The sequence below is a fragment of the Heloderma suspectum genome, chromosome 4 (genome assembly GCF_057233095.1).
Source record: "Heloderma suspectum isolate Gila_16-S chromosome 4, 16-S_ref, whole genome shotgun sequence".
In the NCBI taxonomy this organism is placed as follows: Eukaryota; Metazoa; Chordata; class Lepidosauria; order Squamata; family Helodermatidae; genus Heloderma; species Heloderma suspectum.
The window spans coordinates 314,882,306-314,898,005 of record NC_139461.1 but is presented as its reverse complement, the minus strand read 5'-3'; the positions used below and the strand labels follow the sequence as shown (position 1 = coordinate 314,898,005).

At 55.4% G+C, this 15,700-nt stretch overlaps 2 protein-coding genes across 5 annotated transcripts; one reads left to right on the top strand and one right to left on the bottom strand.

The window, feature by feature from the left end:
- The first annotated feature begins 60 nt into the window (after positions 1-60).
- ACOT8 (acyl-CoA thioesterase 8) lies at positions 61-4,224 on the top strand. 3 transcript variants are annotated; one of them, XM_084854922.1, is made up of 6 exons: positions 61-217; positions 857-993; positions 1,883-2,108; positions 2,591-2,748; positions 3,289-3,480; positions 3,584-4,224. In XM_084854922.1, the coding sequence occupies exons 1-6, from the start codon at positions 72-74 to the stop codon at positions 3,700-3,702; spliced, it is 978 nt and encodes a 325-aa protein (XP_084711048.1). In that variant the 5' UTR covers positions 61-71; the 3' UTR covers positions 3,703-4,224. The 3 variants fall into 3 exon arrangements, with proteins under 3 accessions (XP_084711048.1, XP_084711047.1, XP_084711049.1); XM_084854921.1 differs by having other exon boundaries at positions 3,289-3,954; XM_084854923.1 differs by lacking the exons at positions 857-993; positions 1,883-2,108 and having other exon boundaries at positions 3,289-3,954.
- Positions 3,851-13,670, bottom strand: SNX21 (sorting nexin family member 21). 2 transcript variants are annotated; one of them, XM_084854932.1, is made up of 4 exons: positions 13,072-13,377; positions 6,548-6,843; positions 5,834-5,991; positions 3,851-5,196 (listed from the first exon to the last, which is right to left on the bottom strand). In XM_084854932.1, exons 2-4 carry the CDS (start codon positions 6,819-6,821, stop codon positions 4,531-4,533), a joined length of 1,098 nt encoding a protein of 365 aa, XP_084711058.1. In that variant the 5' UTR covers positions 6,822-6,843; positions 13,072-13,377; the 3' UTR covers positions 3,851-4,530. The 2 variants fall into 2 exon arrangements, with proteins under 2 accessions (XP_084711058.1, XP_084711057.1); XM_084854931.1 differs by having other exon boundaries at positions 3,859-5,196; positions 13,296-13,670.
- Between the last annotated feature and the right edge of the window lie 2,030 nt (positions 13,671-15,700).

Sequence of the window (15,700 nt, the reverse complement as noted above, 5' to 3'; positions counted from 1 at the left end):
TCTGACGGGAGAGCCACTTCCGGCCTGTCTGCACACACTTCCGGCAGGCTTCCGTCACGTGACCGTTCAAGATGGTTGTCCCTTCAGATAGCGGCCGCTTCCGGGTCTTCGACCGAGAGGGCGCCGGAGCAGACTCGTCGGCTCCGCCCGGGGACCTGCGCAGCGTCCTGGTCACGAGCGTCCTGAACCTGGAGCTGCTGGACTCGGACCTCTTCCGGTCAGCAGGGGCGGGCCTCGGGGATGCGGGCGCCTCGGGCAGGGGCCTGGCGTCGCACTCGGCGCCGCCGCCCGAGCCGGCATCTGGCGGGGCTCGTGCGCAGGCAGCCGCAGGAGGCGCGGCAGCGATGGGGAAGCTCGACTTGCTGGGTTTCCGGCTGCGGCGCACCCGCGAGAGGCCCCCGCGCCCTCTGCTGGAACCGGATGCTTTGGCTTCTGTGCGTTTAACAATAACAAGGGCCGTCTCCGTCTAGCAAGCCAATGCAACGGGAATGGTTGCCTCGCACGCGATGACCGAGCCCAAGTATGTCTCCATCTCATGGGAATTTGAGCCTGGGGCTCTGCATTTCCTCAGGGATGAGCTGCTTGTGCTTCCCCAGGTTGTCTCAAACAGCAGGCCGCATGTCTGCCCTTGCTACTGGTAGACTCCTTTCACAGTGTTTGCTCCTAGCAAGTCTGAGCGTGGATCCTAAGGCTCCGCTTGGCAATGCACAGAACACGCATCGTCCGAGCCTGATGCGGCTCCGCATTGCCTGCCTGCCCTCTCCCCAAAGCTCCATGGGAGGATCCAAAGGACAAGCAGCGGCCGGAAACATGCGCTCCACCTGGGACTAAGCTCTCCTTGTTTCCTTTCTCCTAGCGGAAGGCACTACTGGGTGCCAGTAACACAGCGGCTCTTTGGCGGGCAGATAGTGGGCCAGGCCTTGGTGGCAGCAGCAAAGGCTGTGAGTGAGGATGTCCAAGTCCATTCCTTGCATTGCTACTTTGTGAGAGCAGGTAATGACAGCCATTCCTCTAGGGAAAGAAGGATGTGTGGCAGGGGGCGGAATTTTTGAACAGTGTACCCACCCAGACTTGTAGCAGGGCCCTGGGATGCGGCTGAATTGACAAAAGCAGCTCACAAGCCAGGCACGATGGGAGATGGCCGTTCCTGGTTGTTTGGCCCTCACAGCTAATTATCAGTGGGAATCTGCTTCTGATCACAGAGGTTCAATTTCCCACTACTGTCGTTATGGCAAACACCCTTTGCTAGATCTATTCTCTGCGTATTCATTTCATCTTTTCCCCCCAAAGTCAGCCACACCAGTGGTTAGCACAACTCTGCAGCTGTGACTCCCATGGATTCCTCCCTGCAATGTCTAAGTACTGTCTCCTTTTCTTTGCCTTAAACCTGCTGCTTTTAGTGGATGATGGTGAATTTGTGTGTGTTGACTCCTTGGCCAGAGAGGGACACTCCTGTTTCTTTCTCCATGTCCAGCCAGGCCAAGTCTTAGCAGGCAGAACTGCAGGAAACTGCAGCAGCTATAAAGGCGAGGCATGGACATCAGACCTAGTTCATTGTCACCTTTGGCCTGGCAGGGCCTAGAGCAATAGGGGGCGGAGGTGCCAGGCTTTGCCCCACAAAAATAACACATATCTGTGCCCCCCTTCAAATGATGCTGCTTAGCTAACCCAGCCATGCAATGTTTCATTTGCCAGATTACCTATGTGTGTGAGAGTAGCTAGTTCACCTACCTGCCTAACAAAATACTGTATTTGATCTCTGAGATGAGTGGAAGAAGGGGAACAGTGAGTGTGAGCATTGCTTACACAGCAGCCATAGCACTCTACTGATCCCTTGGCTGGAACAGCAAGTGAGCTCACCACAGGCCCTTCATACTTCTAGGGGACCCCACGGTGCCAGTTCTGTACCAGGTGGAGCGCACCCGCACTGGGAGGAGCTTCTCGGTGCGGTCAGTCAAGGCCATCCAGCACGGGAAGCCCATCCTCATCTGCCAGGCCTCCTTCCAGCAGGCTCAGGCAAGCCCCATGCAGCACCAATTCCACATGCCCGACGTGCCCCTCCCAGAGGAGCTGCTGACCCAAGGGGAGCTCATCCAGAAGTACTTACAGTGAGTGGCAGGGTGGTGCAGGGGAGGTTCTCTGCCTAGCCCTTGGTGCCTGCCTTTACTGCTCCTGGCTGGCCCAGGGACTCTCTGTGGATGGAGCTGACAGGACCGTGTAGCCTCTCCTGTCCCAGAATGAAGTGGGGATTGGGCCTTCTCTGATGTTCTTTAAAAGGGCAAGAGCCTTTCCTGAGGCAAATGCACCGAGAACCCACCTGAGGCCCCCCTGCCTCTTCTACAGTCTTGAGCACACCAAGCCATGCTCCTGGTCCCTCCCTCCCCAGCAGCAATGCAGAATCATAGTCCTCTGGCCTGTGAGAGAGCTTCTGCCAACTTCAGCTAGTGTGTCTGTTGAGACTGGTGCAGCTGAACATTCTGTTCAGCGCTGCAGTAGCCTTACCCACCCCGTTTTCCTCTCTGCTGCTAGTACAAAGCACAGTGGCTGGGGCACCCCCGTCTAGCTCATGCTTGTGTCTGCTTTTTCAAAGGGACCCAAACCTGTTGGAGAGGTACAGAAAGGGCCTCAACAAGATGCTGGCACAGGAAGTTCCTATCGAGATAAAGCCGGTCAACCCACCTGACTTGTTCCATCGGAACCCACAGGAGCCCAAGCAGCTCTTCTGGGTGCGGGCCAGAGGCCACATTGGTAAAAAAAAAAAAAAAAAAAAAAAAACCTAGGCAGCTGCCTACAACATGTTTCCTCCAATAGTGTGCTTGGGGTTTTTCACACACTGACCTGGAACATACCCTAAGTGTAGGGCTAAGAACAGCCAAAGATTGATGTGTATACTTTAGTTTGAACTAATATTCAATTTACTTGTTCTGCAGACCTTTAAAAAACCACCTTTGGGGCAGGGGAAGGGAGTTGTGGAGTGAGGACTGCAAGTCATGCATACTTCGGCTGCAGAGCTGATTCCTCTGCATGGCCATGTTTTCAGAGGCAGCTGTAGATCCCATAGGCTAGGAGCTCACCTTACAGGTTTTTAGGGCTTTCATGCTTGCCCAGGCACGTGCAGGGCAGACAGCTCTCAGGCCCATCTGATGGCTTATACGTGGCAGAGAGTTGCTCAGCAGATTGGATCGGGACAACCTGGCCCCTCAGCTGGCCCCAGCTGCCACCTCCTTGCTTCCTGCTTTTTTCTTCAGGGCAAGGCTGGGCTCTTAGCAGGTGACTTTTGTGTTACAGGTGAATGCGACATGAAGCTGCACTGCTGTGTGGCTGCCTACATCTCCGACTTCGCTTTCCTGCAGACGGCCCTGCTGCCACACCAGCACTACAAAGTCAGCTTCATGGTCTCCCTCGATCACTCCATGTGGTTCCATGCGCCCTTCAGAGCCGATCACTGGATGCTGTATGAGTGTGAGAGCCCGTGGGCTGGTAGGTGGTGCCTGCACACAGTGGTGGGGAGATATGCCAGGTTGAGGAAGAGTCTTCTGAGAGGTAAAGCATCTCCAGCCAATCTCTTTCTCCCCCCACACAGGTGGGTGCCGGGGGCTGGTGCACGGCCGGCTGTGGCGCAGGGACGGTGTGCTGGCTGCCAGCTGTGCCCAGGAAGGAGTCATCAGAGTGCAAGAGCCTCTTGCCACAAGCAAGCTGTAGCCAGTGCGTCCTCCTGCCCTGCCACAGCTCCTGTTAGGAGGTGCAGGCCAGGCCCTCATGGACTGGGTCAAGACATCCATGCCTGACCCTAGCCTGGAAGCAGCCATTGAGCCAGCTGGAAACAGGCGGATGAGCACAGAGACTCATGGACAGCAGCACTGATGGTATCATTTTATTGGGCATTGTGGCCACAGACTGGCCTTTGGCTTTCCCTGTTGCTAATAAGCTGGCTGATAATAAAGTGACTGCAGTGCCCCCAAGGGTCTGCTGGCCTGAGGCTGTGAGGGGGAGGGGCCAGGGTGCCACTGCAGGAGTAGCAAGACTCGAGCTCCTCTTCCTGGAAAACGCTTTGCCCCCGACAGCTCAGACCACAAGGGGAAAGTCCCTCAGCAGTATCCCTCGAAGCTTCCCTTCCCCAGCCTCTGGCACTGCAGCAGTTCTAACACCCCCACCTGGCCCAGTATGCTGGAGTCCCAGCTAGCAGCAGCAGGGGCTAGCAGGACCTGCCTCAGAGCACCCCAAGCTTGGGGGGGGGGGCACCCACCACTGGCTTCCAGGGACCCCTACCCAAGCTGTACAGTTAGTGTTTATTCCATGGGGCAGATGCCACCATCCCTCTTCTCCAGCGCCCAGGTAAGAGCACCCTTCCCTGTTGGCCAGAGGAGCAGGCTGGGCTGCAGCCAGTGGCTGCTCTGAGATGCAGCGGTGGGCAGCGGGGGGAAAGTGTGTGCTGGACAGAGGCTGCATTCTTTCTGCTGAGGCATCCACTCTCAGCCCCCCTCCACTTTCTGCCCCACCCCCAACACCCAAGGCTCCTCTGACAAGGGCTCAGGGCCATAGCTGTCTTAGAAGCATCTCCTTCAGGGTGGGCAGCCCACCCACACTGGCCTCCTGCAGGTGCTGCAGCCGGGATTCAGCCTGCTGCTTGTCCTTGCCCAGCACCCAGGCCAAGCGGATGTGAGTCTGCAGAAAGGGGCCCAGCAGCGGGTGGCTGTCCTGGCCCTCCAGCAGCCGCAGGGCCTGCTCGCAGGAGGCGTGGGCCTCGCCAAACTCTTCCAGCTCCTGGTGGCAGACTGCCAGGCCAGCCAGAGTCAGCAAGAAGTGGCCTGAGTGGCAGGCGCCCAGTTTGTCCTGGAGCCGGTAGGCGTTGGCCCAGGCCGCCAGGGCCTCGCGGTATGTGCCGCTGCAAGTCGAGCGTTGAGCCCCCTGCAGACTGTCCAGGAAGAAGAACTCCAGGTATTCGGCTGAGCGGCGGATCTCTGGCAAGGAGTGCAGGTGGGATAGGAACTGCTCAAATGCCCGGCTGCGCTTGGCAATGGTCTCGGCTGTGAAGTTGCGCCGCAGCCGTTTCCGCGGGAAAGAGATGCTGGCCATGTCATTGCCAAAATGGCGCCGCAAGCGCCGGTTCAGCCGCTCAAAGTCCGAGTAGCGGCGGGCAATGGTGGCAGGGGCTTTGTCAAACTGCCCTGCCCGGATCAAGTAGATGGTGTAGAGCTGTGGGCAGAATCAAAGGGTGAGGGAAGGCAGAATGCCCAGATCTGCTCCCCTCCACCCACCAGCCAAGCCTGATGGCAGCCAGCAAGGCAAGCAGGCGTGCCCCACCCACCCACCCGGGCCAGTGCCAGACCCACTGGGGTGCCCCCCCCCCCAGCTGATCCCTGAGCAGCATGGGAGAGCTCAGAAGCAGGGCAGCTGAAGCATCAGCAGCCATGCGAGAGTTACCTGAGGCTCTTCTGAGCCAGCAGTGCCCAAACCGCAGCACAAGGGAAGAGAGACAAAAGTCAAGACCAGACTCATCCAGCACTCCAAGGGACAGGAGGAGACATGACAGGCAGACTTATGCAGAGGACACAGCAGGGTGTGGACAAGGCACCGATCCAGCCCAGAGCGGCCAGCCAGCACCCTCCTTGATGTGCTGCAGAGCCAGAATGGCCCAGGGCCTCAAGCACCTGCCCATGGCATTGGGCTGGGCTCAAGGGGGAGGGCCAGGTAAGCCCATTTCTCTCCCTGCCCCCCTCTGCCCCCCTGCTAACCAGCTGCCAATTCACTCCCATGTCGGCTTTTGCTGAGCTACAATCAAGACCCTTTCCCAAGCCTGGCGTCCTTTCTCTGCCCTCCCTCCATCACTCACCACGTACTTGGAGTTGCGCTCGCTGACCACGTTAGCACTGGTGACTTCAAACAGGAGGCGCTGGGGCACGAAGCTGCCCCGTGATTTCCGCCAGAGCTCCTGCAGCTGCCGTGTGAGCATGTTACTGTCCCGGCGCTCGGTCAAGGGGGGGCTGTGCTCTGCACCACAGTGTGTACAGGGGTGGGGTGAGGGAGAGAGAAAGCGGATGGCAGAGGCTGGGTTGTGGACCTTTTCAGGGGCTGCGGCAGCTCTAGCACAACACTCGGTGGCTCCACGCTGGGGTCTGATGAAACCCCAGCCCCCTGCCGTGGCTGCCCACAGGACTGTGAATAGTGGAAGCCACGACATGTTTAAACTTGACTGGCCTGAAATCGGGATTTTTTTCTTAACTTGTTCACATGTGTCAAGCATCACACATTTAACTATCCTCTATGCTATGCTGTTCATGTGTCTCAAATATATATTTGTTTTCTAGATTTACCACATTTGCAGGGACTGGAAGGCAGCTGCTTCTATGTTCCCAGTTTCTAAACTTGAGGGAGAGGTGGGGGGATGAATTTTCCCTGTCAATTGTAGACTGTCAGCTTCTGTATAGCTTTTTTACTCTGTAACTGTGTAAGGCACCAGGCACACCTACAGCATTTCATATATAGTCATCATTACCACCAACTCCTGCCTACCCCCCGCCCCGGCCTCTCCTGATCAGGGTCTTACCTCCATTCTCTGCAGCATCACCAAGCAGGTCAGGAGACAGGGCTTCTGCTCGCTCCTGCCTAACCACACTGATGTCATCTTCCTCCTCCTCCTCCTCCTCATTGCTGGTGAAGCTCAGAGTCCCACTGAGCCGCGTAGAGAGGCCCTCGGTGTCATCCTCCAGCTCAGAACTTTCTGGGAACTCGTCCACTTCCGAGCAGCAGCCTGCCAGTCCATCCCGCTCCCCTTCTCCAGTCAGCGCATGTCGCAGACGGTGCAAGATGCGGGATGCCATTGAGCTGCGCCTCTGGGGAGCCCTGCAGGGGAAGAGGCTGGTCAGGATCAACCTGCTTTTTCCCAGGCTGGGTCACCTGCAGGTCTCTCAAGCATCTGCTGCGTGGCAGGGAAGTTGTGCATTGCTGCTCCTTACTGCCCTTGCCTTGTTCCCCAGATCACTGCTCCTCTTTTCCTGGATTTGCATGCAGCCTCAGGGCTGTGAGGAGCTGTTGTAGTACCCAACAAACATTGACAGATTTCTCAAGCTACACTCGGAATGGTTAAGAAACATCCCTGATTTAGTAAAAGTATCTGTATGAAAACTCAGAAATGATACTAACTCTTGCTTGGAGTTTGTTATGTGAGGGCTATTTATTTGCAGTCTTAGGGCGAGACGATCACTGAGCTGCAAATAATTTAAAAAGATTCAATACATCAATAATAGCAAAAGTGCTAATTGCACAAAAATGGAAATCCAGTTCAGCTGCAGATCTTAGCAAATAAGTCTTTCCTTATTTAAGCTGCGTAACACTTGAGGCCTTTTGGGAAGATGTGCCATCAGAAGCTGCCGCATAGGCCGGTCAGACCCCTGGTCCATCTGTTTAGTGTTGTCCACAGTGACAGGCAGCAATGGCTCCCCAAGGTTCCTTTGTAGATTCTTGGACAAGATGTGGCGAGAGCGCAATAAACAGCTAGACTGCAGCTTGGCTCCTCCCTTGTAGACCGTGGGAATGCTGTAGACATCATATACCTCGACTTCAGCAAAGCTTTCGACAAAGTGCCCCATGATATCCTGATGAGCAAACTAGCTCAAAATGGGCTAGATGAAACAACGATCAGGTGGATCCACAGTTGGCTACAGAATCGGACTCAAAGAGTGCTTATCAATGGGACCTTCTCAAACTGGGGAGAGGTAACGAGTGGGGTACCGCAGGGCTCAGTCCTGGGCCCAGTGCTCTTCCACATTTTTATGAATGACTTGGAGGAGGAGGTGCAGGGAATGCTGATCAAATTTGCAGATGACACAAAACTGGGCGGGAAAGCTAATACTTTGGAAGACAAACAAAATTCAAAGTGATCTGGATAGACTGGAGCGCTGGGCAGAAAACAACAGAATGACATTTAATAGAGATAAACGCCAAGTTCTGCACCTAGGAAAAAGGAACCAAATGCACAGTTACAAGATGGGGGATACGTGTCTCAACCACACTACAAGTGAGAAGGATCTTGGCATTGTTGTCGATCACAAGCTGAATATGAGCCAACAATGTCATGTGGCTGCAAAAAAGGCAAATGCTCTTTTGGGCTGCATTCATAGAAGCATAGCCTCCAAATCCCGGGAAGTACTAGTTCCCCTCTACTCAGCACTGGTTAGGCCTCATCTGGAGTACTGTGTCCAGTTCTGGGCACCACATTTTAAGAAGGATGCAGACAAACTGGAGAGGGTTCAGAGGAGGGCAACAAAGATGATCAGGGGACTGGAAACAAAGCCCTATGAGGAGAGACTGCAGGAACTGGGCATGTTTAGCCTTGAGAAGAGAAGACTGAGGGGAGCTATGATAGCACTCTTCAAGTACTTGAAAGGTTGTCACAGAGAAGAAGGCCAGGATCTCTTCATCATCCCAGAGCGCAGGGCATGGAATAATGGGCTCAAGTGACAGGAAGCCAGATTCCGGCTGAACATCAGGAAAAACTTCCTGACTGTTAGAGCAATACAACAATGGAACCAATTCCCTAGGGAGGTGGTGGGCTCTCCCACACTGGAGGCGTTCAAGACGAGGCTGGACAGCCATCTGTCGTGGATGCTGTGACTTGGATTCCTGCATTGAGCAGGGGGTTGGACTCGATGGCCTTGTAGGCCCCTTCCAATCCTATGATTCTATGATTGGCCCCTGATGAAACATATACAGAAGTAGTTCAAAGCCCAGAGACGCTGTCCGCCTGCAGAGGCTGTGCTGCTCAGACTGAATGCCAAAGGCAGGAGCAATTTTGAAGGACAAGAATGCTGTCTCCCGGGAGGATGGATTAGAGACGTGACTGAAGGGTTGCCTGCACTCAAAGCCCACTGACAGGTCTCCCTTTCTTCTCATCCATGTGGGAACAAATGATACCGCTAAGTGGAGCTACAAAGAAATCACGTCAGACTTCGAAGCTTTGGGAAAGAAACTCAAGAACTTTGGGGCCCAGGTAGTTTTCTCATCCATCCTTCCAGTAGTTAGAAGAGGGATAGAAAGGGAACGAAAAATACTCCAGGTGAATGACTGGCTACGAAGGTGGTGCCGACGAGAGAGATTTGAATTCTGGGACCACGGGCTATACTTCCTGGAAGATAGGCTGTTGGCAAGGGACGGGCTGTACCTCACAAAGGCTGGGAAGAATGTGTTTGGCCACAGCATGAAGAACTTCATCAGGAGGGCTTTAAACTGAATCATATGGGGAAGGGAGGTTGGGGGTAACAATGGACAAAGGCTCATGCACCGCAATGGAGAGAACAGCTCTAATGGTGCCCAATAATAGTCTTCAGACATGTAGGAAGGAAGCCAGACCATAAAGCAAATGGTCTTCGATGTCTATATACTAATGCCCGGAGTATGGGAAACACAATGAACTTGAACTCTTAATACAAGAGGGAAATTATGACCTGATAGGTATAACTGAGACTTGGTGGGATGACTCTCATGACTGGAATACAATAATTGAAGGATAACTTGTTCAAAAAGAACAGGAGGAACAGAAAGGGAGGCGGGGTTGCACTGTATGTGAAAAATACTTATCTCTGCACAGAAATATAGGAGGATGAGCCTGGTAGCCCCATCGAGAGCATCTGGATCAAAATAAATGGAGCAAAGAATAAAAGGAACCTGATGGTCGGAGTCTACTACCAGCCACCCAATCAAGGAGAAGACGAGGCTGAAACTTTTGAAAAGCAAATAGCCAATGTTTTAAGGAAGCATGATGTAGTAGTAATAGGGGACTTCAATTGCCCTGATATTTGTTGGGAGACAAACTCTGCAAAACATAGCCCCTCCAAGAGATTCCTGACTTGTGTTGCTGATAATTTCCTCCTACAGAAAGTAGAGGAAGGAACTAGAGGATCAGCTATCCTTGACTTGATCCTAACCAACAGGGATGACTTAGTGGATAAAGTAGCAATTACAGGAACTCTGGGGGAAAGCGACCATGTTGTACTTGAGTTCATGGTTCTAAAGGTACCAAAAGCTGAGTGTAGCCAAACGCATACCCTGGATTTTAGGAAAGCCCATTTTAATAAACGCAGAACAATGATCAGTAAGGTCCCACGGCAAGTGACTCTTAACGAGAAAATGAGTCCAAAATGGGTGGGAGTTTTTAAAAAAAGGACATTCTCAAGGCACAATGACAAACAATTCAAACAAGAAAAAAAGGTGGAAGACAACAGAAGAAGCCAGTGTGGCTTCACAAAAAGCTTAGAGATGACCTGAAAACAAAAAAGGACACATATAGGAAGTGGAAAGAAGGACAAGCAACAAAGGAAGGCTACAGGCAGGTAGCACAGAATTGCCAGGATGGCATCAGGAAGGCTATAGCTGAGAACGAACTGAGGTTAGTGAGGGATGCTAAAAGCAACAAAAAGCTTTCTTCAGCTATGTGAAAAGTAAAAGACAGAGGAAAGAAATGGTGATTCAGCTATTAAATAAGGATGGCAAAATAATAACAGATGACAAAGAAAAAGCAAAAGTGCTCAGTTCCTGCTTTGATTCAGTCTTCTCCCAAAAGAAGGTCTACTGGCAAAGACCAAGAACAGGCTGAAAGGGCAGGATTGCAGCTTGAGATCGACAGGCATATGGGCAAGGAACACCTAACTACTTTGAATGAGTTCAAATCTCCAGGGCCAGATGAACAGGTGAAGTGCCAGATGACTGGGGGGGGGCTAATGTTGTTCCTATCTTCAAAAAGGGTAAAAAGGAGGAACCTGGGAACTACAGACCAGGCAGTTTGACATCAATCCCTGGGAAAATTCTGGAGCAGATGATAAAGCAATCCATCTGGAAGCACCTTGACAACAATGCCGTGATTACTCGAAGCCAACATGGATTTGTCAAGAACAAGTCCTGCCAGACGAATCTGATCTCATTTTTTGATCAAGTCACCTCCCTTGTAGACCGTGGGAATGCTGTAGACATCATATACCTCGACTTCAGCAAAGTTTTCGACATCCTGATCTCCTGATGAGCAAACTAGCTCAAAATGGGCTAGATGAAACAACGATCCGGTGGATCCACAGTTGGCTACAGAATCGGACTCCAAGAGTGCTTCTCAATGGGACCTTCTCAAGCTGGGGAGAGGTAACGAGTGGGGTACCGCAGGGCTCAGTCCTGGGCCCAGTGCTCTTCAACATTTTTATGAATGACTTGGAGGAGGAGGTGCAGGGAATGCTGATCAAATGTGCAGATGATACAAAATTGGGTGGGACAGCTAATACTTTGGAAGACAGAAAGAAAATTCAAAGTGATCTGGATAGACTGGAGCGCTGGGCAGAAAACAACAGAAGGAAATTTAATAGGGATAAACGCCAAGCTCTGCACCTAGGAAAAAGAAATCAAATGCACAGTTACAAGATGGGGGATACGTGGCTCAACAACACTACAAGCAAGAAGGATCTTGGCATTGTCGTTGATCACAAGCTGAATATGAGCCAACAACGTGATGTGGCTGCAAAAAAGGCAAATGCTCTTTTGGGCTGCATTCATAGAAGCATAGCTTCCAAATCCCGGGAAGTCCTAGTTCCCCTCTACTCAGCACTGGTTAGGCCTCATCTGGAGTACTGTGTCCAGTTCTGGGCGCCACACTTGAAGAAGGAGAGGTTTCAGAGGAGGGCAACAAAGATGGTCAGGGGACTGGAAACAAAGCCCTATGAGGAGACATTGAAACGATTGGGCATGCTTAGCCTTGAGAAGACTGAGGGGAGCTATGATGGCGCTGTTCAAGTACTTGAAAGGTTGTCACAGAGAGGAAGGCTGGGATCTCTTCTCGATCATCCCAGAGTGCAGGACACGGAATCATGGGCTCAAGTGACAGGATGCCAGATTCCGGCTGAACATCAGGAGAAATGACAATGGAAACACTTCCCGGGGGTGGGGCCTCTCCCACACTGGAGGCATTAAAGACGAGGCTGGACAGCCACGTGTCAGGGATGCTCTGACTTGGATTCCTGCACTGAGCAGGGGGTTGGAGTTGATGGTCTTGCAGGTGCCTTCCAACCCTACTATTCTATGATTCTAAGAAACAGCCAGGTGTGGGAGTGGAGGCAACAGAGTTCAGCCATGAACACAGGGAGAAGCTGCAGGTATGAAAGTGCTTGGGAGCCAGCCACCTTGCACACACCTTGGAAAGCAAAACAGCCCCCTCCCTTCTGCCCCTGACAGAGCAGGTGGCAGGCAAACAGCCCCACAGCAGCAACCTGGCCTAGCAATACGAACATGCCATGGCCCCAAGCAGCAGCAGAAGGAAGGGCACCCAGGCCAGGCGTCTTCCACGCCAGGCCTGCCCGTCTTGCAGTTGGCCTGGGAGCGGCCAGAGGCACAGCCTGCTGCATTCTCTCCCCATCACCTGGCACACGGTTCCCCGAAAGAGGCTGTGCGGTTGGAGAGGAGGTGCGGGCACCAAGCCCTGACACTTGGGGAAGTGTTCATGCACTGAGTGGGGTGGCAGCTCAGCACTATGTCAGATCTATGCAGCGGCACAGAAACTACCCTGGCACCCTTGTTCTCAAGAGTTGCTGGAGCACAGGCCCAGACGCTGGGACCAGAGCGTTCTGCACATGCTCAAGGGCATGATTTGTTACCACCGTTGTACTACACACGGTGCCGGGCTGAGCCTTGGCCCTGGAGCCAGGGCGGGGCCGAGCGGCGGGCCGCGGCGGTGCGCTCCTGGGCGCGGACTGCGGAAGGCCCTCCGCCGGATGGGCCCGCAGGGGGGGCAGGGGAAGCGCCCGCCGCGGAAGGGGCAGCTGCTGGAGGCGCAGGGCTGCCCCGCACCTTCCGTCGGGAAGGCCCGCCTGGCCGGCGGCGCTGCTGCTCCGGACGCCGGCTCCCGGGAGAGGCTCGCGCGCGGCAGCTCCGCCCGCGCGGGCAGCGCGCTTCCCCGTGCCGGGCGGCGGCCGCGGGTTCGGCGAGGGCGGGGCACGCCGGAGCGAGGGCCCCGCCCCAAGCCGCGCCCCGCGCCTCCTCCGGCGGCCCGCGCCGTTCCCCGTCCCGGGGGCGGGGCGGGGCGAACCGGGGGCAGCTCACCTGCGGGCCGCGCCGCGCCGCTCCCGGCCTCGCCCCCGGCCTCCTTCGCGCTCCCCCGCCCGTCTCCTCGGCGGGCTGCGACGGCCGCTCGGGCTGCAGCGACAGCGGCGGCCCCCGCCCCGGGAAGCGCCGCCCGTTGCCCGGGCTCCGCGAGGCGGCCAATCCGCAGCCGCTGTGGGCGGCGCGCGCCGCCCTCCCCGCGCCCCGGCCGCTCGCTCGCTCACCCGCGGCGGCGCCGCTCGCGCTCGGCCTGCGCCGCGGCCCGGCCCGCCGCCCCCTCTCGCCGCCGCGGCCCCTCGGGGCGACCGCGCAATCCGCGCCGCCGCGCCCGCGTCCTCCTAGCGGCGGGCGCGGGCCTGCGGGTGTCCCACGCGCTTCCCGGCCGGAGGGGGCCGCGGAGCGCGAAGGCTGCGGCCCGGTATAAGCGGCGCTCGCGGAGCCTCTGCCGTTCGCCTCCTCCCCTCCTCGGGCTCAGGGCCGCTTCCAGCGGAACGACGCGAGCCTGCCGCGGGCGGAGCGCGGAATGGCCAGCCAGTCCGGCGCCCTCCCTGGAGGCTCCCGGGCCCACGCGCCGTCGCAGCTCCCGCGTCCAGACCGCAGCGCCACATAAGCGCGTTTCCTATGGAAATCCGCGGAGCGACTGGGCCGGAAAGGCAACGCGGAGACGCCCAGCAATGAGGTCCGCTCCGCGGCCGGCCCACCGCGCGCGACGAGGCTCCGGTCCGGGGGTGCAGGCCGTGCCGGACTGGCGACGAATGGCGTGTGGATGGAGGCGGGGAAAGGCCGCCCCGGCACAGCTGTGGACGCAGCATTGACTCCGTGTTCAGAACGGGAGGCGCGCCGGGTGATCGTCATTCGCCGTGTTTATAGCGAGCCTCGTAGGAGCACAAGGCTCCACGTGTGCGTTAGAAAACAGGCGCGTCCTCCGCCCTGGGCGGCACGCGCTCTCCCTGCGGACACGGCCCGAAAGGGAAGCGCTTCCCGCTCACCCCGCGGGAGGCCAGGCGCACTCCCAAGGGCGCCTGCACAGATGGCAGCCTTCGCTGCCACTGGGGAAGAGGACTGGCAGCGTAATTCTCAACGGCTTTGTGGAGGACACATGCCAAGCGTGACGAAGTGGCCCCCCTTAGCCGGACCAACAACTTCCGCCTCCCTGGGGGCGGGACACTCCACCCTCCCCCTAGTCGGAGCCGGAAGAGCGGGAACTGTACTGCACCTGGCAACCTGGCCAGCTTCTGGCCAGTCGGGGACTATCATGCAAAGGAGGCAACAGCGGCCCCCCTCCCTTTTGCTCCCCAGCAGAGGCTGCGCAAGGCTGCTGCTCACCTGGAGGGTTCTGTATCCAGGCATCAGGGCAAACAGCCCCTCTCTCGGTGGATCTGATGCAGGCATGGCACCTGCACAGGGGCGTGTGTGTGCCTCCACTGATGCTCTGCTTGTATGACCGTAAATAACGCAAACACAACACGAACCCCCTTTCATTTACACAGGCAAACCACAAGCCTGAATCTTTGTTGGAGTCCGTTCTGAAACCTGTTTTGAAACTAAGGGGTTGGGGAGCTGCCTTCTCCTGAGTCAGACCATCTGATCACCTGGGTCAGCACTGTCTCCACACCCAGTGGCAGCAACAGCTCTCCAGGCGTGCAGATGGGGGTCTTCCCCAGCCCTGCTTGCTGGAGTCGCTGGGACTGAACCTTTGGTGTGCAATGCAGGCGCTCTGCCACAGAGTGACGGTGCTTCTGGGGTTAGCCATGGAACATATAAAGTCAAGCTGAAAATCTTGTATCTGAACATGTGCAGAGAGATTTGGTGGTGCTGACAAGAGATCTGGTGGTGCTGACGAGAGCACCACCGGGTTTTCTCATCCATCCTTCCAGTAGTTAGAAGAGGGATGGAAAGGGAAAGAAAAATACCCTGGGTGAATGACTGGCTACGAAGCTGGTGCCGATGAGGGAGATTTGGATTCTGGGACCACGGGCTATACTTCCTGGAAGATGGGCTGTTGGCAAGGGACGGGGTGCACCTCACAAAGGATGGGAAGAATGTGTTTGGCCACAGCATGAAGAACTTCACCAGGAGGGCTTTAAACTGAATCTTACCGGGGAGGGAGATGTAAAGTTGGGGGTAACAATGGACATGGGCGCATGCACTGCAACGGAGAGAACAGCTCTGATAGCGCCCAATAATAGTCTTCAGGCACATGTAGGAAGAAAGCCAGACTGTGAAGCACATGGTCTTCGATGTCTATATACTAACATCCAGAGTATGGGAAACAAACAGAACGAACTTGAACTCTTAATACAGGAGGGACATTATGACTTGATAGGTGTAACTGAGACTTGGTGGGATGACTCTCATGACTGGAATACAGCAATGGAAGGATATAACTTGTTCGAAAAGGACAGGAGGAACAGAAAGGGAGGTGGGGTTGCACTGTATGTGAAAAATACATATCTCTGCACAGAAATACAGGAGGAGGAGCTTGGTTGCCCCATCGAGAGCATCTCTGTTAAAATAAAAGACTTGATAGGTATAACTGATGGTCTTGTAGGCCCCTTCCAACCCTACTATTCTATGATTCATCACAGCTTGCCTACTAACCTGGGATTTTGGGGGTGGGGGGAGGAGA